Source organism: Natator depressus, chromosome 1 (assembly GCF_965152275.1).
Source record: "Natator depressus isolate rNatDep1 chromosome 1, rNatDep2.hap1, whole genome shotgun sequence".
In the NCBI taxonomy this organism is placed as follows: Eukaryota; Metazoa; Chordata; order Testudines; family Cheloniidae; genus Natator; species Natator depressus.
Genome location: NC_134234.1, coordinates 24,705,929 through 24,732,882, shown reverse-complemented (window position 1 = coordinate 24,732,882; position 26,954 = coordinate 24,705,929). Strand labels below are relative to the sequence as shown.

Genomic DNA, 26,954 nt, shown 5'->3' with positions numbered 1-26,954 from the left:
GCCTCCAAGTTATGCAGTTACATGGGGCCAGATCCTTGGCTTGAGTAAATCAGCATTGATTTATGGAGCAGTGCTAATTTACACCAGGCCTGTGGCCTTTGTATTGGTCCCTCAATGAAACCTGACTCAGTCCTGCTGTACTCATTGGGTTTGCACTGGTGTAATTGGAAGCAAAATATGGCCCTGTGTTTGGAATTTTTTTTAACAATTGTGTTGATAATTACAGTCTCCCATAGCTGCCTGCATTGGTTATGCAGTACTGACAGGCGACAAACTTCCTTTGGTCGCTAAACCAATCTGCTATGACTGCGAATATTCTCACTGAATAAATCTGATTAAGAAGGCACCCTTCGTACTTTGTCTCTTTACACATATCTGCTATATAAAGATGGCAGATTCAGAATTTGCTTATCACTAAACATTACCTGGGTCTGCTAGATATTCATAATCATATCCCAGCTCCCTTGATGGCGTAAAAAATTCTCCATTTCTGTAGAGGGGAATAAATGGGACCATGTAATATTCACGATTATGTCCAATGGGTGCATTGGCTGCTGGGTAAACGTCTCGCAGAGGTCTGTGTCTTCTAAGCCATTGTTCAAAAATACTGTAGAGGAAAGAGAGCGTGGATTAATACTGCAAATGGACAACAATGCTCCTCTTTGCAACAACAAAGAAACTCAGTGGGCCTGATTCGCTGCTACTTTGAGCCCTGAGGAGTGATTAATACCTGTCCAAAGTGAATTTGAGGGTATGTGTAAAATGCTATCAGATCAGCATGGTAGCATTTTACGCCTACTAGGTTGTCAGTTAGCACAGCTGTAGGTACCTGCACAAAATGCAAGGCAGCGAAGGCTCTAGCTTGGTCTCTGCAATGCTGTGCAGATCCTGGTTATGTTTTATAATTCAGTGACTAATTTATGCAGCAATTATAGTGTAATTACAGCATGGTTGTGCTTTCTGATAGTTAATTACTGCTAATTCACATAACCAGAATGTTAACTATGGGACTGAATTAAGTATATTACTGCCCCTTTGATTTAATACTTAATACATGTGCTCTTTAGAATCTAGTCACAGTATCTGCGTTTCATTCACATTGTAATCCGTCTAAGCATTCATTTATTCTAGCAGGGTGGTAGCACTATAGTTAAGGTTGAGACTAGCTTACTCTTGAACAACTGATTTCTCCAAGTGGTCTAAAATCCACATGCTTACTGAGATTGTCTTGAAAACTGCTGGGAGTCATGATGGCTTGGGCCAGTGTTAGTGGTCCAAATTGAAGGTGGTTTGAACCAAGGGATTCTTGACATACAGCCCATCCCTCCCTCAAAAATCTGGTGGTATCAAAATGTCATGGTTCTTACAGCTTAAGGCGATGTGTTGTGGCCACTGAACCCAAACAGCACCACTGCACTGTGAGTTGGAGTCCTGGTAGCTCTCTGAGAATGTTTTGTGCATATTTATTGCTCAGTTCTGTAGGAGCTCCTTCTGGAGGTTATGCTCAGGGAGCAAAGTTTCTGGCTTATGAGCAGATATTTCAAAGTGCTCTGATATTCACATACATGCTCAGATTTTACTTAAGTATCCTCTAGGAAAATGACATTAAATAAATAGAGGGAGGACACAAGTTTGTAGTAAGCAGCAGCTTTAGGGTAATGAAATCGTGCAGCAGGGTCCTCCTCCGTTTCCTGAACAGTGGGACTGAATGAAGAAAAGTAAGTAGCTGTGACACTCATCAATGTCCACATGACCAAAAGGGGTTGCTGAGCATCAGGAAGAGTTCTATTCGAAGGACTGGGGTGAGGTTGACATTGACTGATACAGTGCCAGGATACAGACACAGAGCAGTAACTGAAGTTTATCACGAAAAATAAACAGACACCCTTTTCAACTTTCTCTGATTACTCATCTCATCTACACAAACTAAGGGATCACACATAGTTTTTGGGGAAAGGGGTGTGAAGGAAATGTCAGACACTAGAAAAATGTAGTCGCGTGGGCCATGGTCCTTTTTAAGACAGTCATAGCAAACTTCCAGTGATATTTTTTTATCCCACAAACGGCTATATGAAACGAAGCAGTGGAAAAGCTACATAAACTTTTACAAATGATACTCTAACCCAAAGAGCTGAACGTTTGTACTCCTTTCTCACCTCCTGTTAAAATGAAAATTTGGTGCCACCTTAACTGTGGTGATACTATCGCTCCACAATAATATTGCTGTGACAGATTAGGAGTAACGATATGAGCTGTGGTCATTTGGTCAGTGGTGTCCTTGGATAACCCCCAGCCTTTTCTCCCTCAACAAGGAGCTGATTTTAATAGTCGGAATGCTCTAAAATCCACATGCATAACTGATTGCCTTGAAAACTGGTATGCCACAACAGAAGCTAGTATACAGTTTGAAATGCACATTTGGGGTAATTTGATCAAGGGGTTCCCAAGAATACAGCCCCCCCTTACAGGAGCACCTTTCAATTTTTAAAATACTCGAGAATCATTGTGCATAGTGAGCTTCTTAGAATGGGTACCAAATTGGTACCAATTTGGAGTCATTTGGTCAAGAGATTTGTAATGTATAGCCCCTCCAACTCCCATTAAGGAGCTTATTTTATTAAATCCACGTGCATAGAGAGTGTCTTGATCATTCATATTTAACATTGGTTGGGTTGACAGCATGGGGCGGGGGAGGAAGAACACCCATTGAGATGAATGGGTTAGTTCACACTTAGAACTATGGTGTCAGGCAGCATTCATCTCTTTGGGGTATTCTGGTTTGTCTGAAAAGAATGGGTCACTTTACACCTCTGCAATCCTCCCATGCCATTGAAGCTTGTATAGGGCCCCTTCTCCCTACATTAGTTCCCTTGCTGGTATGAGGATCTCCTCCATTCTCCTTGCTCCTCAGAGACCATCAGTTACCACCTGCCTTCCCCCTGTAGCCCTACAGTCCTATGTGGGCATGGATGGGCCAGGAGGAGGATAGAGGTTGTAGTTGAGTGGCAGTGGGTGTTTTCAGGAAGCCTCCCTCTGCCCCCTAAAAGATGATCCCCAGTCATGACCTCCTCATTCCCACGACTTCCTCAAAATAAAAAAAAAAAATAAAAATGGGGGGGGGGAATTTGTCAATGCAGAATTAAGGTCCACCAGCAGTGCCTTGTACCCTTCCAGGACAGAGAGTGTATCTATGCTTAACCTAGAAACCAGGAAAGAAAGAATTAACATAAGACAAACTTAAACTTCTGAAAAATAGGAAATGTGGCATTAAGGTACATGCTAGCCCCACCCCCCCAAACTTCAGCACAGGAACCTGCAAGTTAATTCTGCTAAAATCTGATGCAGGCTTCTGCTCAGAAATTCACAAGGTGCTAAGTGGTATGGGGAAAAGCTGTTCTGTGGCTCCGATCCCTCCTGTTCACACCGAAACCACCCTTGCTGCAATTTAAGCCCATTGCTTCTTGTCCTATCCTCAGCGGTTAAGAAAAACAATTTTTCTTCCTCCTCCTTGTAACAACCTTTTATGTACTTGAAAACTGTTATCATGTCCTCTCTGTCTTCTCTCCTCCAGACTAAACAAACCCAATTTTTTTTAATCTTCCCTCATAGGTCATGTTTTCTAGATCTTTAATAATTTTTGTTGCTCTTCTCTGGACTCTCTCCTATTTGTCCACATCTTTTCTGAAATGTGGTGCCCAGAACTGGACACAATACTCCAGTTGAGACCTAATCAGCACAGAGTAGAGCGGAAGAATTACTTCCCGTGTCTTGCTTACAACACTTCTGCTAATACATCCCAGAATGATGTTTGCTTTTTTTGCAACAGCATTACACTGTTGACTCCTATTTAGCTTGTGGTCCACCATGACCCCCAGATCCCTTTCCGCGGTATTCCTTCATAGGCAGTCATTTCCCATTTTGTGTGTGTGCAATTGATTGTTCCTTCCTAAGTGGAGTTCTTTGCATTTGTCCTTATTGAATTTCATTCTGTTTACTTCAGATCCTGTCTCCAGTTGGTCCAGGTCATTTTGAATTTTAATCCTATCCTCCAAAGCATTTGCAACCCCTCCCAGCTTGGTATTGTCCGCAAACTTTATGTATACTCTCTCTGCCATTATCTAAATCATTGTTGAAGATATTGAACAGAACTGATCCATGCAGGATCCCACTCGTTATGCCCTACCAGCATGACTGTGAACAACTGATAACGGTTTTCCAACCACTTTTGTGCCCACATTATAGCAGCTCCATCTAGGTTGCACTTCCCTAGTTTATTTATCAGAAGGTCATGCGGGACAGTATCAAAAGCTTTACTAAAATCAAGATATTCCACATCTCCACTCCCCCCCCCCCCCCCCCCCCAATCCACAAGGCCTGTGAAAGAAAGCTATCAGTTTGGTTTGACATGATTTGTTTTTGACAAATCCATGCTGACTGTTAACTTATTATCTTCTAGATGTTTGCAAATTGATTGCTTAATTATTTGCTCCATTACCTTTCCGGGTACAGAAGTTAAGCTGACTGGTCTGTAATTCCCTGGGTTGTCCTTATTTCCCTTTGTATAGATGGGCACTATATTTGCCCTTTTCTAGTCTTCCCGTCTTCCATGACTTCTCAAAGATAATCGCTAATGGATCAAATATCTCCTCAGTCAGCTCTTTGAGTATTCTAGGATGCATTTCATCAGGCCCTGGTGACTTGAAGACCTCAAATTTGTCCAAATAATTTTTAACTTGTTCTTTCTCTATTTTAGCCTCTTCTGATCCTACCTCATATTCACTAGCATTCACTATGTTAGACATCCAATTGCCACCAACCTTCTTGGCAAAAACCGAAACAAAGAAGTCATTAAGCACCTCTGTCATTTCCACATTTTCTGTTATTTCCCCCCTCGTTGAGTAATGGGCCTACCCTGTTCTTGGTCTTCCTCTTGCTTCTAATGCATTTGTAGAATGTTTTCTTGTTACCCTTTATGTCTCTAGCTAGTTTGAGCTTGTTTTGTGTCTTGGCCTTTCTAATTTTGTCCCTACATATTTTCAGTATGTTAGATTTTGTTTTTGAAATCCCTGTCCTGATCTCCAGCTGCCTATACTGCAATAATCTAGTCACACAAGGGGAAATTCACACATTAGCAGCAAGCTCATGGATGGCTCAGGAATATCCTTGAATGGGGAAGGAAGTGATCAGATTACAAGGGATAGCCTGTCCACCAATGACCTATGGGAGAGGAGGGCTCCATGCTGGCTTAGAAACTGCTGTTGCAGAGGCAAACTTTGGGGACAAGCTAAGGGCGGGATCAGTGAATCTCTGCTTACATGGATTCAGGGGTTGGAACCACCAGGAAGGTGCAAGACAGAGCTGTGAGTCACACTTCAATCCAGCTACAGTGACTGGTGAGGGGCTGTGGAGAACGCTCCATGCCCTGGCCATTATTTGGGGGATGTGTATTTCAACCATAGCTAACTTAATCATTACTAGTTCAGGGAAAGGGTTTCTCCAGACTGCTCCAACAGCTGAACTGGCACTAACGTGTCTGTAAGCTACACAAGGATTCTGCATGCAAGTTGCATCTTTTGTCATACAAGAAAAATGACTGACTCTAATTCAGAGACATTCTGCTTATGCTGGCAAATTAAAGCTCTCTCCCACCCAGGCAGAACTAGGACCAGAACCTCAGTTCTTTTTTAGGACCAAACGATTTAATAGACGAAAGCATTGCTGTGTTCATCCACCTTGTCAAACCCCACCCCCCCCAAATGAAGGTATTAATCTTGATTAAATTCCTCATTCATGGCTCTCATCTTTAGCTAATTTCAGCAGCCCTGTCTAGAAGAACTCTCTTGTCAGAATAATAATGCTCAGCTGAGACAATCAGATTGACAAAATTGAACAATTATTTCAAAACTTTAACTTCTAATTAAATAAAAAGTTGGAATCGAAACTCTCTGATCAACTTAAACTTCCAGAAAACAGTTTGCAACATAAAGAGGTTCAGTGATTACTAAATAAATGTGAAAAACCATACAGGAAGGATGGTTCTGTGGTTAGAACACTAGTCTAAGGCTTGGGAGACCTTGGGTAGATCACTTAGTCTCTGTTTCTCAGTTCTCCATCTGTGAAATGGGGTAATAGTACTTCTTTGTCTCATAGGGGTGTTGTGAGGTGCTCATATACATATGGTACTGGAAACCATAGCAGCATCTTTAGATAGAAGTATGAACTAAGACCAGGATTTTCAAAGGTGGGTGTTGCTGTGGCTGTCTCAAGTTATGGGTGCCTCAGTTTTTGAATGCTCAGCTTGGGATGCCTTATGGGTTTCTGAGCACCTTGTTTCTGAACATCCAGCCTTTGTAAGGTGTCTTGAGTTCAGAACCTAAATTGTGAGTAACTGGAAAACCTTGCTTTAACCAATATGCAGTTTCACAAACTTTTTAGGAGATTTTTTCAAAGGCACAACAACCGGCCAACCAATGCTTGTGCCTTTGAATATTTTGTATTGTGGTAGAACCTAGGAGCCCTAGTCATGGACTCCATTGTGTTAGTCACAGAACAAAAAGGTGGTCCCTGCCCCAAGGAGAGGTCCCACCAAATCAATCCACCACACTTGCATTTTGCCTTTGTTGATAGAATCTAGTCTCTTATACAGTGTAACCAGAGGCAAATGGGCTAGTAGGTAGAGCAGGGAACTGAGAGTCGTGAGACCCGACTTCTGTTTACTGGTTATGCTAATAGCTTGCTGTGTGACCTTCAGGAAATCACCACACCATATCACCATGCCTCCTTAAAATGATTTAAGGTTCTCCAATGACAGGTGCTATATATGTGTAATGTGGTGTTATTACTGTAGCAAAATAACTGAATTCAAAAAGAGACATTTAGCACCATTTTAATAATATAAGGAAAAACTTTCTAATTATAAGGGTAGTTAAGTTCTGGCATAGGCTTCCTAGGGAGGTTGTGAAATCACCATCACTGGAGATGTTAAGAAAATGTTGGACAAACACTGGTCAGGGATGGTCTAAGTTTATTTGGTCCTGCCTCAATGCAGTGGGCTGGGCTTGATGACCTTTCAAGGTCCCTTCTAGCTCTAAATTTCTAAGATCCTATTCTGAGCTTTGCCACAGACCCGCTCTGTGAATTTCAGCAAGGTCACTTAACATCCAGGTGCTTCAGCATCACCAGGTGAAAAGGGATGGTAAATGATTCCCCAAGATGAAAGGTAATGAAGACTCCCACTAGGTTGACACTTCAATTGTTTGAATTTTCATGCATGATTGTGTTCTGTTGAAATGTACTTTGCTTTTGCAAAGAGCTTTGATACGGTGAGTTGTAAGGGGCAGACCTTTCCTGTACAAAGAAAATTAAACCCATCCATAAAAAGCAGGAATATAACATTTTCCTGTGATTACATATTGGATGGATTTGAATCTTTTCCTTGTAGCACTGTCCAATAAATACCAAATTATAGAAAATTAACTGAAATGAGCCTCAGTGGAAAATTAATTTTAAGAAGGTTGGTTTAGGGGCTTGGGGGCAGTGGAAGGAGGAAGACGAGTCATTTGATGGCAATTTAAAAAAAAGCCACCAAAAATATTGCTGGATATGTATTGTTCCATGAATAATATATGCAGCACGGATCATGGCTAATGAAGCAATAAGTCAGAAAATGAATAAGCGTATGATAAAAATAGTCAGATTTGCTGCCAGTGAGAAAGATAAAGGATAGCATAAACTGCATGGCCGCATGTAATTCCATTATGGCGTTAAATAACGTGCCCTCCTAGAACATATTGTGTACAAGGAGAGAATCAAACCTGGAACAAGTGATGTAGAATAACTGGAGGAGTTATTTCCCTTGTGAGTCCTCCGCTGTGGTGGATTCTCCATTCCTGGACATTTTAAAATCGCAGTTAGATCTTTTTTTCTAAAAGACATGCTGTGGTTCAAGCACAGCTATTGGACTTGAATCAAGAACTCATTCAGGGAAGTCCTATGGCCTGTGTTATGCAGGAGGTGAGCCTAGATCAGTAGTTTTCAACCTTTTTTCATTTGCGGACCCCTAAAAATTTTAAATGGAGGTGCGGACCCCTTTGGAAATTCCACCTGTGGTTCGTGGATCCCTACCATAGAAATTTTAGGGCTTGTCTTCACTACCTCGGTAAGTCAACCTAAGTTAGGCTACTCCAGCTATGTGAATAACGTAGCTGGAGTCGACGTAGCTTAGGTCAACTTACCTGGGTGTCTTCACTGTGCAGCATCGGCAGGAGACATTCTCCAGTCCATTTCCTTTACTCTTCTCCGAGAGGTGTAGTACTGGGGTCGACCAGAGAGCGCTCTGCTGTCGATTTAGCGGGTCTTCACTAGACCTGCTAAATCGACCCCTGCTGCATCGATTGCAGCCGTGCTGATCTCCCCGTAGTGAAGACCAGCTCTTAGAATGAAAACTGGCTGAACAGAATTAAACTACAAATGTTGCATGTGCTCGGCACAGCATTTGACACCGCATGAGAAAGGGTGATAAACTGTGGGTTTCTACGGTAAAGACAACACTTCTGGGTTTTGACCTGTAGATGGGGGCAGTATTCACATACTTTTGATGAGGAAAATGGAATGCCTTTTCTGGAATCTGAAACTTTATTTTCCTAGTCACCTTTTGCGGACCCCTTAGACACAGTCTGTGGACCACCAGGTTGAAAACCACTGGTCTAGATAATCACAATGGTCCCTTCTGGCTTTCAAATCTACGAATCTATGAAAGATTCACCTCTCACAGCAGTTTTACATCAATGTCACACTGCAGACATACTGTAGGTTTTGCATTTAGTAAAATAGATCTAGCAAGAACGGTGTATTTTCCTTTGGAATTTACACTTTTATTCTTTCTAAAAGGGAAAGAAAAAGGAAAACAAATGGAGGGAGAACTTAACTACAGTCCAGTTCTGGCAAGCATTGTCTCCTGGAGTGGTCCCCATTTACATAGTTAGCACTTGTCATCAGCTACTATAAAGTCACCACAGGTATTTCTTATTCTTAAGGGTATATTTATACTGCAGTCAGAGGTGTGATTGCAGCACATGTGGACATAGCTGAGTGAGCTTTGACCTAGCTAGCTCAAATTACTGCTGCAGCTTCACTGCTATTGTTGAGACTGCAAGCCTGTCCAGGCCTGTGGGTATTTATTCAAGCAGCTAGCCTGCACTGCCGTGACTTCACTGCTATTGTTGTTCAAGCTACTTAGATCAAAGCTCACTCAGGTGTAGCTACATGTGCTGCAGTTACATCTCTAGGCACTGGGAGAAACTGGTCTCTCAGATATCACTGTGTTATAACTGCTGGCGAATGCTGATGTTTTAAAGTTGCACCACTGTATATTGCTGCATACTTTTTTTTTTTTTTTTAACTTGGCTATTGGGCACCATGGGAATTCTCAGTCTGGTTGTAGACAGATTACACAGAGCACAAGGCGAGTGCATGATTAAAAATTAAGATATTGCACATGGCTTTTGTTAGAAAACCAGGTGAGGGTTCCAAGAGTCTGAACAGTTAGCACAGAAGAACAGAAGATTTTTCTTTTAAAATGCGTACTGGACAAAAAAGTAGAAGTATCAGATTTTTAGCCCACCAAGGGGTCTCCCACACCTAATATTATGGTAGTAAATCTCTGTGTACAGTATTTATCCACACAGGTTGACCATGTATCCCAGAAAACTATTTTACCCTCTTCCCTCCAACTCCCACCAAGGGAGTTTTTTCAGTGTGGTGATCCTGGTGTGTGGGTGTTTTTTTTTTTTTTGCAGACTAGACTACCCCAAAAAAGCCAGGTAAGTATTCAGATACTATGGGAAATTTAAATATCTAGGTAGAGTGATATTGACAGCAAGCCACATACACATCCCTGAAAAGGTGGAACATCTGGACTCAAAGATATAAAATGTTTGTGTTTATCTTGGCTTTTAAAAATACAATTTGGGCTGAACCTAGACATGGGAGTGCTCTGACCAGTAGCCAGCTTTCAAACAAAAATTTGGCTCAAATGAGTATGATTATTATAATTGGGAAATGGTACATAATGATAGGTTGACTGTCTTCGCACTTACACTGGTGGATGTCAAGTGTAACTGCATTGAAGGCCAGAGTGTTACACCAGTGCAGAAAGGACATGAGTTGGAGGAGAATCTGAATTAGAGTTTTGTTTTTAGCTGGATGTGGGTGTACTCAATTAAAGAAGACAATGGAGTTCTGGAAAATATAACCCCTTCCCTCCAGCCCTGCTCCCAGGAACCTGTGTATCTTCATTTCAGGAATTGAACTCAAAGTGAGCATTCTTTAAAGCTCCAGTGTCAAATTAATTTCTCCCACTTAACCCTCATGTATCATACCTTTGCACTTCTTGAAGCAGATATGCTGGAAATAGCACAAGGAACCCAGCTGTCATGGAATTTCTGGTCTATTATTGTGTATGCAAAAGCACTTGAAATTCTGGGTGCGTATCCAAACTTTTCACAAACTCTAAGCCTTTTGAGTTGTGCCTATGGATGCAAAAGGGGTTCCAGTTTGCAGCAGAATATTTTGCAAGCCATTATACAATAATTGTTTATGCACTTGTTGCCTAAATAGAGAACCAGGCTCTCTTCTTTAGAGTCTCTTCTCATCTTGAGTAAAAGTGGTCTGGCTTAGCTAATGCATGCTAAGCCGGGCCTAAACTTGACCCTTTTCTTAGTGTAGATGCAGCATAACACCTTAAAATGGATTTTAACTGAAGGATGAAAGAATGAACCATACATGACAAGTGTCAATGCACTACTGGAAGGCTCTCAGACACTGCAGTGTTGTGTATGCTATAAGACCCTATAAAGAATAGAATAGTATTCTAAGCTACATCAGGGCCATCTGATAGACTAGCATGAACCTACTATTTAAATAGCTACATTCAAACTAAAGATTACCCTGCACCTGTATTAGGAAAAGGTTGAGTTTGTCAGGCTTAGAGAACACGTTAGCTAGGTCTGAACTAAACTGAAGCACTGGGTATGTCTACACAGCAACTAGACACCTGTGACTGGCCTACGCTAGCTGACTTGGGCTCACAGGGCTTGGGTTGTGGGGCTGTTTTATTGCTGTGTAGACTTCCAGGCTAGGGCTGGAACCTGGGGTTTAGGACAGTGCAGGGAGGGAGGGGCCCAGAGCTCAGGCTCCAGCCTGAGCCCAGAAGTCCACACAGCAACGAAACAGCCCCACAGCCTGGGCCCTGCGAGTCTGAGTCAGTTGGCATGGGACAGTCACACGTTTTTCTCTGCTTTGTAGACATACCCAGTAAGATCAGAATTGTGTCCTTCTATTGTGTGTAAAAGAAAATGACTCATAAGGGGGACTATGACATTCCCTGCTCTGCAAAAGAGGAGAAATAAGGATTTATAAATGCAACACTGTTGCATGAATAAATTGTTAACTTAAGAATCCTCCTCCAAAAGGTCTTATCTCTATTTGCTTCACGAAAGCCACATTTTGCATCTAGGTGGGGATAGAGAGAAGGGAAGGGGAAATCACTTGAAATAAGAGATGGTACAAATGCCAGCTGCTCCAAAGTTTAATACGTAGTTTCCCCTGAAGAAAAAGATAACAATATAGTGTCCAAGTAGATTAAAATGGATGGCCATAGAGGTTGCTGGATTGCCTCTATGGATCGTACTTCTGTGCTCTGTAATTTCTTTTGAGCTTGTCATTATTACGGTGCACAAGGGCCCGTAAGCATATAGATCACAACCATAGATCGTTTCTTTTTGATGAATAGATGCTGTCTGCATGTGGGTGAGAAAAATACCATGTTTTCCTGTGATTTTTTTTTTTCAGTATGAACAATTATGGCAGCTATGACTGCAAAGGTGCAGTGGAAAGGAAATTCAGGGTCACATTGGTTGTCTGGATCAATTGTACTGTGGAAAGAGCTTTCTTCTCTCGCAGAGCCTGAGGACAAAGTAACCTTTTATTTTCAAATCACTAATTGTTTGCATAATATGTAGCCCGGGCAGTAATCCATTCTATAACTGCTCCAGGTGGATTGGGATATGCACACACCTTGGGTGGTAATGTTATGGGACCTTCGCTCACATTGACTGTACTCACTTGAGGAAGTGCTCACCAGTTGACAGATTGTTAAGGCCAGAAGGGCTAGTCTGACCTGCATAATACAGGCCAGAGGACCTCATCCTGCCTTTAGCCAAGGGGTTAGGCTTCTAGTCTGTGAGTTGGAAGACCTGGGTACAACTCCCTGCTCTGTGTGACCATGGGCAAGTTGCTAAATTTCTTCGTGCTTTAGTTCCCCATTTGTGAAAAGGTGGTAATAGCACTGCCCTACTTCCCAGGGGTGTTGTGAGGATAAATACATTAAGGATTGTGAGGTATTCAGATACTCTGATAATGGAGGCGATAGAAATACCTTATCTCAATAGATGTAATGGTTCCAAAAATCACTACCTAGGTGTATGATTCACCTCTCAAACACAGACCCTAGCATACTAGGGCATTTTATGAGAGATTCTGAGGCATGATGTCCTCTTTCAGCTCCTCTGGGACAGCACAGCCAGCCCCCAAATCAGAGTTGTGCCATAAAAGCCACAGTCCCGTTTGGTTCAGTGTCAATAGCGTGTGCAGCACTGTATGAAAAACCAAAAGGAGACCATCTCTTCTCAAAGAGTTCACAGGCTCAGAAACAGACAGAGGTGAGGTTACATTGTGAGACTCACAGGAGGAGACCCACTTGAACGTGACTGAAGTGATTCTGATAATGAAGACAGGGACTGGCTTGCTATGCTTTAGATGTGCTTAATCAACACCTCAGAGCAAAGTGGGGTATAGATTTTCCCCTTAGTTACTGTAGTTTTAAGATGAAAACCATATTTTCCAAAAATTGCTGAGGCTGAGCTCTTTATAACATGGTCACCCTTCCACCAGTACTCAAACACCAGCCTCCAGGCACTTTGAAAGCCCCTAACCAAGCCCTCCTCTGGCCCACCCTGACTGTGCTCACTTTGGTTCCTGTGATGTCCCGTCTTGCAGTGTAACGCTGGGTTCTGTGGCATGGAGGCTTTCAGCACAGCGGCTTTCAGCACAGCAATGGCTGCTAATAAAGCAATTTTGTTATTCATTTGGGAAGTGATAGGGATGCGCATTGCTGCTTCCCTGCTGTCCATCACATTTCCATTCTGCAGAGCAGCCCGCTGGATGTGCATTGTGCATGCTTGCCCTGGCACACGTCTCAGCATGGGTTTTGTAGTGTATGCAAGGGGGAGAGAGAGGCAGAAAATCTGACAGGCAGCTGCCAACATGGAAGCGTTGTGAAAAATGTAATTAATATGCGTGTGGGCTTTGAGAATAGGGAAATATCCTGAGACTGTTTCACAGCCTAGGACATCTTTGAGCATAGAATCATATTTTTCTACTATTCTTTTAGAGTGAGGCTAAGGGAGTTAGGTACCAAAATCACAGGTATCTAACTCCTTTAGGCATATTTGAAAATCACCACCTTAATGTATTTTCATATTGGCAATTAGTGTATTGTTATTTGTATTACAGTAGTGCCCCAACTGAGATCTGTACAGACACATGGCACGAGATAGCTCCTGCCTAAAGAGCTCAAAAGCTAAACAGACAAAGGGTGGGAGGGGAAACGGAGACAGAGAGATGAAGTGACTTGCCCAAGGTCACCCAGTGACTGAACTGGGAATAGAACGCAGGTCTGCTGACTCCCTGTCCACTATGGCCCAGTTCAACCAGCTTTACATAAAAGGAAAGTGTTATGTATATATTAACCAGATGCAAGGTCATGCTGGGGTTGTGAAGGAAAACTGTGAGATCTCTAATGACCCCCAGAAAAAAAGGTACAATTGATACTCCTGAGGGAATTCTGCACCACTGCACAATGCAGAATTTAATGTTTTTTGCACAGAATTTCCTTTCTCCCACAGAAATGGGCTGCAGTGCTGCTGGCTGCCACTAGGGGCTGCTGGACCCAGCAGAGCCCAGCTTGCACATAGAAGACACTGCCCGGGGGCAGGGGAGGGAACTAGAGGGTGCCTGGCAGCTGCAGTTCCCGGCATGCCCTGAGAGAAGGAGACCACAGTGCGCAGGAAACTCCACACAAGCGTGGGACCTAGTGTCAGGCTGTTTCTCCCTCTGGATCTCTGGGTTTCTGAGCGGTGGGGTGGGGGGTGTCAGGGCTGGGAGCCCCCATGGCTGGGTCTGAGGAGGAGGGGGCAGATGTCTGAGCTAGGGGAGCCCATGGATGTGTTTGGGGTGTGTGTGTCTGGGCTAGCAGGGGCCCATGGCTAGGCTGTGGGGTGCAGGGGAGGGAGGGTAGGTGTCTGGCCCCCGGCTGGGCTCTGCAGGGGGGAAGGGGCAAAGAAACAGGAACTGGGTTGTCAAGGGGTTTCCTTAATTCTCTACTCCCGGGGGAATTTTTGTGTGTCTATATTATTACAAGCATCAGAGGGGTTGCTGTGTTAGTCTGGATCTGTAAAAGCAGCAAAGAGTCCTGTGACACCTTATAGACTAATAGACATATTGGAGCATCAGCTTTCATGGGTGAATATGACCCACTTCATCGGATGCATCCAACGAAGTGGGTATTCACCCACGAAAGCTGATGCTCCAATACATCTGTATTATTACAGACATACTTGCTGATAGGTATTTTGAAATAAATTACAAAAATAACTGAAACTGGCATGATTGTGTGTTGTTTTGACAAATAATATTTGCAGAATTTTAAAATATTGTGCGCAGAATTTTTAATTTTTTGGCGCCGAATTCCCCCAGGAGTAATTGAATATTGCTACCCTTTTGACCCAAGCAGTTAGCCACTGTCCTTGGTCTTGCTGGTTATTTCCATTAGGAGGAGAAGTTGATGAATCCGTTAGGTATTTCTTTGTTAGAATCTGTTTATTGACAAAGTGTACACAAAGTCCTGTTTCCTCTCCACATGGGAGGAATCAAACAGACTCCTTATTCAGTATTCCAAATCTTTTTTTTTTTTTTTTCCAGCTAGCACTCTACCCAAAAAAATTCTCCTTGAGCTTTTCTCAAGGCTATACTACAAGTGTTAATCTGGCTATTCCTATTCACTATCTATAAAGTACTAAATTGCAAGTCCAATAGGGGACAGCCTGTTATAAAATGGTTTATTCAGAGTTGAACACTGGAGAGGAGCATGGTCTAAGCACAAGACTGGAAGCTAGACTTTCTGAGCTCCAGTTCTGGCTCCTTCATGACCTTGATTCTGCAATGTGATGCCTACAGGAGAGTTACATGCAGGTGAAATCTCATTCTGGTATTGTGATCTTCAGATTATTTTTATTATTATTTGTATTAAAATAACATTTTAGAGGCCCTAGTTGAATTAGTGACCCCTTGTATAAGGCACTTTATATAGTCAAAATATTTTGTGCAGATATTTTTCCTGCCAAAAAATAACATTTTGTTGAGAAGAAATTTCTGGAAAAATGTCCATTCCAATAAAAAAAAAATTCAGCTTTTCTCACAGGAAATGTCAAAAGCTTTCATTTCTAATTAACATTTTGAAATGCAAAGCTGCTTTTTCATTTAATCTTAAAATATCATTTTAGGGTTGTTTTTTTTTAAAACCACAAAATGGCAGGAAAATGTTATCTTATTTTGAAATGCTGATTCAAAAAATGAACTATTTTATTCAGACCAATTCAAAATATTGTGCAGAAAAAGCTGGAGTTTTTCAGCTGAAAAATTACTATAAGATTTTCCATTTGAAATTTCTTATAGGAAACATTTCAGGTTTCCAACCTGTTCTAAAACACAGTGAGCTAGAGTCCCTGACCTTGAGAGACTATAATCAAAATAGAAAAAAGAGACAGAGTGGGGAGAAAGATAGTATTATCCCCTGTCTGCTCATGGAGAATTGCCCAAGGTCACACAGGAAGCATGTAGCAGAGCTGGCAACTGAATCAAGATCACCTGAGTCCAGTACCTTAACCACAGTGGTTAAACAGGGATTATATGACATTAGTACATGGATTAATTGGTTAATATTTATAAAAGCACTGAGTAAATGCTAAGTTTTATTGCATTTTCCACTCAGTAGGGGCTCAGGGAGTCTCATGTTGCTTTGTCAGATATATTGGCAAAAAATGATGACATGTGACAAATGATATTCTCTGGAACTGCATGAACTGTGGCTTGGAATCATATTAGATCTGCTAGACAAAGGCAGGTGAAGAGGCAGCCATTAATAATGCACCACCATCCACAGTCATAGTAAACCCATAACATTTCATGTCAAGGATTTGTTAACTCATGGTCCTGATCTGTCTGCGTCTGGGAGGGTTAGCACTAGTCTGTTCCCACCTCATGCATAAGAGAATTCTCTTCCTGACTTCCCTCCAGCAGAAGGGCCAGGCACAATTAAAGTCTTTGCAATCAGGGACAGCAAGGCCTACACAGGACTACTCTGAGTGCTAGACCCTGCAATGCTTTTAAGAGCGGTACAATAACTGCCACTGGGGCTGTTCTGTGCTGCTCCCAGTGCAGGGCTGTGATGTTCTGCAACAATATAGCTCCTAGTGTTTCCAACTGCTGGTTCATTCCATAACAGTTTTCAGCATGATGATGATATACAGTATCATCATGCTGGGAGTTGGGTGAAATCTCTCTGAAGCTGGTGAATGTAAAAGCTGCCCTTCATTCAGGATAAATGTAAGATGTTAAGCCCTGTTTGGAGTGAGATAGCTCAAATAATAGGAGCCACAACCCAAAACGTACCTCACATGTAAGGCCTGTCGGAAACTGAGCTCAGTGGGTTGGAGGGGTTTCACTGAGGACTGAACACAAATACAGGGAGATGGATATTCTTTTGGGGGAGGGAGGGAGAGAGAGAGCAGCGTGTGTGTGTGTGTGTGAAAGAAAGAGAAAAGCCATCAAGAAACACCATAGAAGCAGAGAAGGCAGCAGAAAACTCACGAAAGCTTATGCTCAAATAAATGTTAGTCTCTAAGGTGCCACAAGTACTCCTTTTCTTTTTGCGGATACAGACTAACATCGCTGCTACTCTGAAACCTGAATAGGAATGGACAACTTTATATCATTAAATTTTGGGTGCGCTGGAGGATGAGAAGTTGTATAGAGACACATAGCTCCAGCCTGCCAGTTCGGCAGCCATCCAGGATGGGCTGTGAGAGCACCCTGGGGAAGGGGGGAGAGGAATAGGACAGCTGGCATTGCTGTATAGCCTTGACCAGGCAGAACAGTGGCATTCTCATGGGGCTCAGAGGATGGTAGTAAGGGGAGTGCCCTTACAGAATGGTAGTAAGGGGGAGGGATAGCTCAGTGGTTTGAGCATTGGCCTGCTAAACCCAGGGTTGCGAGTTCAATCCTTGAGGGGCCATTTGGGATCTGGGCCAAAAATTAGGGATTTTGAGCAGGGGGGTGGGACTAGATGATCTCCTGAGGTCCCTTCCAACCCTGGTATTCTATGAACTGTACCTGTTTGGAATAATATCATTGGCCTCCTCTCCCTCTCTAGCACCCTTTGGGTGGTCGTATGCTTAATTTTACATCCTTGGGCGGTAGAATGCTCACACATACACGTGTGCATGCACATCACTGTGTAATGCTGCCTCCTAAAGAAAGAATCTAGCCCTAGATGGCAGCTAGCAAAAATCATCGTACAGCCAACAGTAATGTCAAACTATGGATGCCCACGTGTTTTTTGTGATGTGAAACTTCAAAGTCAGTAATGTTCCAGTTAGGCTCTGAGGCCATCATTAAGCTTAGTGAAATCCAAAAATGTATCCAATTGCTAGAACCTCAGTTTGATTTGACTGTACTAAATTCTATTATAATTTGTGAGACTAGGGTGCTACTAATGGTGGCTTGGTTGCATAGGTGTATCCAAACCAACAGTGCTGTAAATAGGCTGACAACAAATCCAAGAGAGTTATGGATAGGGCTGGTCAAGCAATGATATTTTTATGATGAAAAATTTCAAATAACCCCCTTTTTAGGGGTCGTCAGTAATTTTTTTGGGTGTCATTAAATTTTTTGGGGAGGGGGAAGGAGGCTGTTGAAAACCAAAACCCAGAAATTTGGGGGCAGTTGGCTACCAATAAATTGAAAGTTTGGGGATTTGGAATCTTCAGTTTTTTAACAAAAACCTCAAAGGTTTTGACACAAATGGAAATTTGTTGATGAAAATGTCTGTCTTGTCAAACTATTTTCTGTCAAGGGAAAAACAAAAGAAAAGCAAAATCCACCATTTCAATCAGCCCTAGTTGTAAACAAGTTCCAGGGCCTTCTGCTCATTATCTTGTAATATCATGTGACAGCTTCTCCATATGGTGTCCATCCTTTGAGTCCAGCCATTTCAAGAAAGGACGAAAGCCCTGATGAGTTATGTTCAGGCTTGCTTTGTGCTTATGACTTATTCCACTAGTCAGGGGTCAGCAACAAAATCCCGTGGCCTGAGACCAATTCTGAAACTCCATTTCTAACACTGGATGCTTTGTTTGAATCATCCACATAATAATTAATAATTGTTATGAATCATGTTTATTATGTAAACATGCCTAGGGATCAACTAAGAGTGTAGTTTGTGATCTACCCTCAGATCCTTTTCTGCAGAACTCTTTCCTACATTGTAATTTCCCATTTTGTATTTGTGCAATTGATTATTCCTTTTTAAGTGGAGTACTTTGCACTTGTCCTTATTGAATTTCATCCTAATATTTGAGACCATTTCTCCAGTTTGTCAAGATCATTATGAATTCTATTCCTGTCCTCCAAAGCACTTGCAACCTCTGCTAGCTTGGTATAATCAGACTTTATAAGTGTACTCTCTATGCCATTATCCAAATCATTTATGAAGATATTGACTAGAACTAGGCCCAGGACAGATTGCTCTGAGACCCCACTCAATATGCCCTTCCAACTTGACTGTGAACCATTGATAACTACTGTCTAAGTACAGTTATTCAACCAGTTGTACAACCACCTTATTAGAAAGTTCATGCAGATCACCTGCTTTTAAAAATTAGATTGTGTGTTCGGTCCTTGGTTACCAACTAACAAGCAAATAATAGGTGAAGGACCTGATCCTGCATTGATGACAGAGCTGCTGTGTGGGCACCAAGTTACTCCAGTCTACCTGTATAGGTGTGACTGAAGAAGAGACTGTATTGCTAAGTGTCCCATTTGCATAAGGCTCACCTCAGACACATCCATTTGCCACCTAAATCTGCTGCCCTTCCCCTTTTTATATCCTGCACACTTGCAGGTAGGGGAAAGTGTGAATAGGAGACCCACTATCGCTCAGTATGGAAGATCATCCATTGTCCTTGTCAGAGAATTTCAGCCTCACCTCCCAAGATCCCACCCACACTGTGGGTTGAACATCTCATGGCAGAAGACTGAGTTCCAGAACATCAGAGCTGGGCCACCAGAACCCCCGGTGCAGGTGTAGTCAAGGGCCATGGATAGAGTTCGTGAATTAATCTACCTAGGCTACAAGCAGAGTTCAAATGGTTTCGGCAAACGGGACGTTCTTTGATGAACGGGTCTCACCACCTCCTTTGTGAAGTCCATGTCTCAATTATGGATGCAAAAACATCTTTGCACTGAGACAAAGTTCAGGATCTATCAAATCTGTATTGTTATATGGGTCAGAACCCTAGATCCTTTTACAAGCGGACTTGGAGTGTCTAGAGGTATTCCAGTGCGCTGCCAGCACCAAATCGTGAAAATAAAGTGGTTTGTCTTTGATTGAAATGTCACAATCTCTCAGAGATCTGGCCTTCCTCAACTGCTCATTATTTTGAAAAGTGGCATTGGTCTTCGACTAGGTCACCAGGATGGACCAAACCACCCCAGCATATAATGCTGTCAAACTTTATCAACACATGAAGGGCTGCATGTCATGACCCTAGCTGGCGCCATTTGCAGGGTTACACCACAGAGTTGTGGAATTACAGGATTGAGCCAGATCTGGGTACTTCACTACACACTCCCTAGGGGAGTACCATCAACCATGGTTGCTGTGGCTGGTGTAATGATCCGCAGTAGATTGTACGTGTTTGATGATGCCTAGTGCTTTGCTGGCACTTGTTGGTAGACTCCACTCGTGCTGGAGCAGAGCAACCATGTGTATCCTGCTGTACATCATGTGCCTCTATGTAAAATCAATTAAAATCCATCTATTGCCCTACTTCTATGGCCCCCATAACTACAATAGTTGAGCACTTCGTCATCGTTAATGTACTTGTCCTCATGGAATCCCTGTTAGACATAAGATGATCCTCAGAGGTATGCGGACACGTAACTTCTATTGATGTCAATGAAAGTTAGGCACCTGAGTGACTTTGTCCAAGTTCACACAGGAAATCTGGTGGAGAGGGGAATTAGCCTTGGTGATAGCCTCCGGAGACTCAGGTCTATCGCCCAACGCACTGGACCATCCCTCCTCTCTGGAAAAAAAAAAAGTTAAAGTATAGCACAGTTCTCTGTCTCTACGAGGGTCTGAAGGTCAACAGTAGGGGTTGGTATCACTGTTTGTATATACCTGCTTGCTCTATAGGCTTCTTGTTTTAAACCTCTCTCCTATAGGCCATCACCTCACAGGTCTCCTGATGTTTACTCAGTACGCGAGTGGGTAGGGTACTCCTACTGAAGTCCTTAGGCAGAGAGGGTTAGAAATAGAAACCCACAGACCCAACACGGTAATTACAATCAGCGTTCTAATGCGTTCTGATTCAAGCACAAAAGTTGAGGCTGATACAGAACTTTTCCCACTGCTGCAGTGGTTATTGTTCTCTCTTTCTACACTATTCTTTGTATGCCTGCCTGCCTGCCTCTCAGAAAAGGAATCCTCCACAGCCCTTAGACTATGTAGGAGAGAAACAGTTTATTAAATGTACTGTACTTACCTATCAGTCACCTACTTATTAATTACAACTAAAAGCATGATTAATCTGTCATGGATAAGGCTGCTAAGTAACCCTAATCATGCTAATGTATTTTTTGTCACTTATGCAAAAGGCAGCATTATTACCATTAGCTGCATTTATTCTGCCACAGCTAGTCTGAGGTTGTGTGGTAGTTTTTGCATTGTCTTCACAGTTTTGTTCGGTGATTTACTTCGTCATTATCAATAGGATCCAATGATGTTTTCTTTGCAAAGTTTATCTTAGAAAATTGATAATGATTACAGTTTTTGAAAGTGCTTCCAGAGGCTCCCAATAACTAGGGGTGAAATTCAGCATGGGGCCTATGCAACATGTAAGCCTTGGTCCCGGTGGAACTGAAGTGATGCATAGATCTTGTGCTGGTCCCGCTGCGTGGAGTGAATTTTACCTGGGAGGACTCTGTGGCTCTAGGCATATCAATAATTTATTGAAAGACTGGGCACTGGTCTTCTGCTCGGAGGGTTGTGGTCTCATGTCAGCCATCCTGTTCAATGTGTCCTGGGGTAGTTAAGATGGTCAGTGAGGAAACATGGGTTGCAGTGTGTGGCAAGGCATCTCCTTCGTCTCACCGGACCAAGCACTTCCCCCTCTGGAGATGGTGGGCCTGGGATAAATCAGCTCTAGCCCACTCTGGGCAGCGTTTGTCCTCACCCCTTCTGTGCTCCTTTGGCCGTATTTCCTGGGTAGGCCTCAGGGTAGGCCTATGGGGTGATCCTCCACCAAACAAAAGGGGAATAGTCCCATAAACACAAAAACAAAGGGTGATACCTTCCCCTGCCTCCTCGCTGGGTGTCGCTCTGTAGTCTGCCCCCGGGTATCAGTCCTTCCCCTAGCAAGCATTCAGGCTTGTCTGCTTCCCCTATGGGGAAGAGCATAGCCTCCCCTCCTGGAGAAGCTTTACTTCTCTTCTGCCACAAGCCTGGTAGCAGATTGTGTCTCTCTCTCCCTCCTGGTTTTAAAAGGTCTGAGGCAGCTCTTAACTGCATCCAGGTGTTCCTAAATGACCTGAGGTAACCCCTTCTCAGCTTATAGGGAAGAGAACCTTTAACATTCTAGGGCTAACATATCTGCCTTCCCACACCCTCTTGCAGCCCTCTGGCCTGACTTTGTCACAAGTGTCTTTAGTACACAGATGATTCCCAGCTTTATAGTTTCACCTCTTCCAACCCAGCTAGCTGATTGATTTACTGAGCAGAGTGATGTGTGGAAGAGGGTAGGGCTTGAAAAATCCACTCACTCTCATGAACAGGAATTTTTCTCTGAGGGAGTGACTCCAATTTTTGCAAAAATTGGAGCTTTCCTTTTACAAGAAGAAAATTATATTTCTAGGGCCAGATCTTCAGCTGGTGTAAATCTGGCCTGGTTCCATTGATGTCCATGAAGCTATTTTAATTTACACCAACAGAGAAGCCCTTTGCTGCCTTCCCAAGTCTGCAGACAGACTATTCCAGTGTCTCTGCTGCTGCTCAGAGCTTCTACAGTACAGCAGAAGGAGATCTGACCAGAACCTTGCCATTTTCCATTGCTGCTATTCAGAACCATGTGGGTAGCCACATATCTGATAAGAACCTGGTAAATTTCAACCTATTTTAAAAGCGTTGCTCATCTAATATTTATGATTTTGCAGTTGTATTTTGATTAACTGGCCACGTTTCTTTCTTGATTACTTTCTGGTCTTTACAAATGAATAGCAATACTATAATATAAATATTTGTAGCCACATATATAAAATATATTTTGGCAAACAAAATATTTTACATTTTTAATTTCAGCTTCACATCTTGGAAAGTCACAGAAATCCTAGAAGTGTAGGGCAGGAGGGGACCTTGAGAGGACATCAAGTACTTTACTTTGCACTGAGGCAGTTTCAAGTAAGACTATCCCTGACTAGTGTTTGTCTAACCTGTTCTTAAAACCCTTCCATAACAGTGTCCTCCCTTGAAAGCCTATTTCAGACCTTAACTAGTTAGAAAGTTTTTCCTAATATCTAACGTAAATCTTCCTCCTGTGAAGTAAGCAGATTACTTCTTGTCCTACTTCAGTGAACATGGAGAACCATTGAGCACTGTCCACAGTCCTTTAACATATTTGAGAACTATCAGGTCCCTGCTCAGTTTTTTTCCTCAAGACTAAACTTGTGCAGTTTTTAACCTTTCCTCTTAGGCCATGATTTCTAAACCTGTTATCATGTTTGTTGCTGTCCTCTGGACTCTCTCCAATTTGTCAACATCCTTCTTAAAGTGTGGTGCCCAAAACTGTACACAGTACTCCATCTGAGTGCTGAGTAGAGCAGAACAATTACCTCCTGCATCTTAAATACAGTGCTCCTGTTAGTGCAACCCAGAATATTAGCCTTTTTTGCAACTGCATGTTAGGGACTAGGACACAGGCGGTCTGGCCTACTGGTGAGAGCAGGAGTCAGGTGTAGTGGGCAAAGCAGGCATCCAGGTCAGGGAACTGAGTTGAGACACAGCAACAGAGTCGACTGCTGACTACCAGAGCTAAGGATCAAGTCAGAGCTGAGGGTTAGAGCCAGGAAGCAAGGCATAAGGTCTGGAACTGGAAGGGAGGCAAGGATCAGGCACGGAGCAGGACCATGGTGAGAACTAGGAGAGAAGGCAGGAGCAGAGCAGAAGGCAGGAGCAGGATTGGGTGCAGAATGCAGACACGAGCAGGGTCTGCTGCTGCTGTGGGAAATCACTTAGTTGCTCAGTCAACTTCCTGTGCCTTGTTCTGGCTTAATTAGCATGGTCGGACCAATCGGTGGAGCTGGGCAATCCTCCAATCAGCACTTTTGAGCGTGGTGCCTTGGCTGAGGTTGTAGTCCTACTAGGTCCTTGGCCCTTGGGGTTTCAGCAGACAGCCAGCATGTGATGGCTGCCTGGGAACTCGCAGGCCTGGGCCTAAGACCCAACACATCACATGTTGGCTCTTATATAGTCTGTGATCCGTTGTAACCCTCAGATCTTTTTCTGCAGTAGTTCCATCTAGCCAGTTATATTGTGTTTATGCATTTGATTTTTCTTTCCTACGTGTAGCACTTTACATTTGTTTTTATTGAATTTCATCCGGTTGATTTCAGACCAATTCTTCAATCTATCAAGGACATTTTGAATTCTAATCCTGTCCTCCAAAGTGCTTACAACCCCTCCCCTCAGCTTGGTGTCCTCTGCAAATTTCATGAGCATACTCTTCACTCCATCATCCAAATCACTAATGAAAATATTGAATAGTACCAGACTGCACAACCCCACTAGATACATTCCCCCAGTCTGACAGCAAACCATTGATAACTACTCTTTGAGAACAGTCTTTCAACCAGTTGTGCACCCACCTTACATTGATTTCATCTAGACCATATTTCCCTAGTTTGCTTATGAGAGCGTCACATGGTACTTTGTCAAAAGCCTTACTAAAATCAATTATGTCGACAGCTTCCCTCATCCACTAGGCCACTAACCCTGTCAAAGAAGGAAAATAATCCTTCTCTTAGCAATTTTGTCCATTGTTTTCAGAACTGAGGTTCTTTTCCTGTTTCTAACGAACATGGCTTCCTTCGGTTTGATTTTCTTTTTGCCTGCATAACTACAGCTCCTTCCTGTTCCAGCTGAAGGCTTTCACAGTTGTGTGTCTCACTGAAAAGTTGGATTTTGACATTTTTATTTGTGATCAATTGATATGATTTTTTTTTTCTTATGAATGATCGATTCAAACAAAAGTAATATTTGGAATTGAGAGGAATGGCTCCATCTGATCATAGCAATATTAAAGTAAATCACATTTTTGACTCAGCCTTCTTGACACAGAATAAGTTTCTATCACCACAAAATCACTGAATTATTATTAATACATTTGTCTTTCAACACTCTTTTAATACAGTGAACATTCAAGCAAGTATGAAAATTACAACACAATTGCTGTCAATTAGACTAAATGAATGAAGAGCTCAGTTATGTACAGTATGTTTGAAAATATTGTAAGTTTAATAGCATCTAAATTATCCAAAGTTTGATATTAACGTTAAAAAAGCACATTTTAAATACACAAAACAGATCAGTTTTATGAGGAAGAGTCAAACTCACCTGTCAACAAAGGCATGGTGAAGGATAAAGATGGGATCATTAGCAGATCCTTGTACCTGGGACATTGAGCCATTCATATAGATGTGAAGTGCATTATGTAAACTGCTTTGAGACATGTTCGCTATTCCAGTCTGTGGATTGGCAAAGCCTATATGTGAAGAGGAAATCATACACTGATATGAAGATGTGCATAATTATTCTTTCAATAAAATAGAAGTTCAAAGTACCTACTAATTAGATTTCATTTATGTTCAGCTCTTTAGTATAATACTAAGATAAATCTTTAAAGAAAGAGCACTAGTATACTTGGAAGGCACATCAGAGACAACATTAGAAGAAACTAAATTAAAACTACTGCCATAAAACTAAAGCAACATGCCACTACACGAACTACTTAATTGATTTATATTTTTAATTCTTTGTCCAATATTTCTGGCTGTTAAAGCATTCTAAAACCCCAATCTTGCAAATATTTATGCATGTGAACTTTATTCATATGAATAGGAAATGTGTTTGGGCCCAAACCTACTAAGGGAATTATTTAACTGACTTACTGTGTCTCTGACAAATCACAGATAATTGGTGAAGCTGTACAAGTCTGAGAAAAGTAAATGAAAGGAGATTGACCCTGGCAATTACTAGTCCATAAGCCAAAACAACCTGTTGTGTTTTGTGATATATTTAGACTGCAAGCTCTTTGGAGCAGGGGTCATAGTTTTTATTATGTGTGTACAGTGCTGAGCACTTTTCCCTGACTGGGGCCTTTATGAACCACTGCACTGCAAAAAGTAGGAGTAGTAAAAGGATGGAACAAATAGTCGGCTAGGTCATCCCCATCCATAATCAAACCTACAGGACAGGGCTCTGGGGAAAGAAGTCTCTTTGAGGGTTGCCCTGAGGACTGGACTTTTAAAGGCCACAGGGCCCATCCCCAAACCCAACAGACACTGGAGAATATGTGACACCTGGCCCCTACTCTAGGGGCTGTGTGTCTCCATACTGGTTCTGGCCCTGGTAGCCCCAGTGGTCCCTTCTGGCCTTAAACTCTGAGCTCTCACCTAGCTTCCTGCTAGCACAGGTGTTCCCTAGCCAGCAGGAGATCCATCAGAGTGGCAATATGGCACTGTATTGTCTCTTTCTGGGAGTCTCCATGATTATATCTACACTGCAATTAAAATCCCATGACTGGCCCATACCAGCTGACTTGGGCTTGTGGGGCTCAAGCTAAGGGGCTGTTTGATTGTGGCCGGCTTGGGCTCAGGCTGCAGCTCTGGGACCTTCCCACCTTGCTGGGTCCTAGAGCCCAGCCTCCAGCCCAAGCCCAGGCATTTAAAGAGCCCCTTAGCTCAAGCCCTGTGAGCCCAAATGAGCTGGCAGACGCCAGTCACAGCTTTTTAACTGCCGTGTAGACATACCCTATGGTGTCAGGGTTAGGATAATCTATATAGGCCCTCCTGGGTCCTGTCCTACCCATAGGGTTGGGGGACTTTCTAATTGCACAAACCCAAATACCCTTTCCCTGCCCACTGCCCCATTCCTTCTCTGCACCCCACCCAGTTCAGCCCCCGCCCCCGGTCCCTAGCTCTCCCCCACCCTCACTCACTTTCATGGGGCTGGGGCAGGGTGTTAGGGTGCAGGAGGGGGTGAAGGGTCCAGCTGGGAGTGCAGGCTTTAGGGTGGGACCAAAAATGAAGGGTTCAGGGAGCGGGAGGGGGTGCAGGCTCCAGCTGAGGGTGTGGGCTCTGAGGTGGAGCCAGGGATGAGAGGTTTGCCTTGCAGGAGGGGGCTAAGGGCTGGGGCAGGGGATTGGGAAGTGGATGGAGGTTAGGGAGGGAGTTAGGGTGCAGGGCAGGTTCCTACCTGGGGCAGGAGGTTCGGGATACAGGTGGCG

At 42.9% G+C, this 26,954-nt stretch overlaps 1 protein-coding gene across 1 annotated transcript in view; it reads right to left on the bottom strand.

The window, feature by feature from the left end:
* TYR (tyrosinase) overlaps positions 1 to 26,954 on the bottom strand; it is an 82,607-nt gene that overhangs the window by 12,212 nt on the left and 43,441 nt on the right. The window contains exons 3-4 of the mRNA XM_074943153.1: positions 25,064 to 25,211; positions 426 to 607 (exon numbers count right to left, since the gene is read on the bottom strand). Coding sequence (XP_074799254.1) covers positions 426 to 607; positions 25,064 to 25,211 — 330 coding nt within the window. The remainder of the gene's footprint in view (positions 1 to 425; positions 608 to 25,063; positions 25,212 to 26,954) is intronic.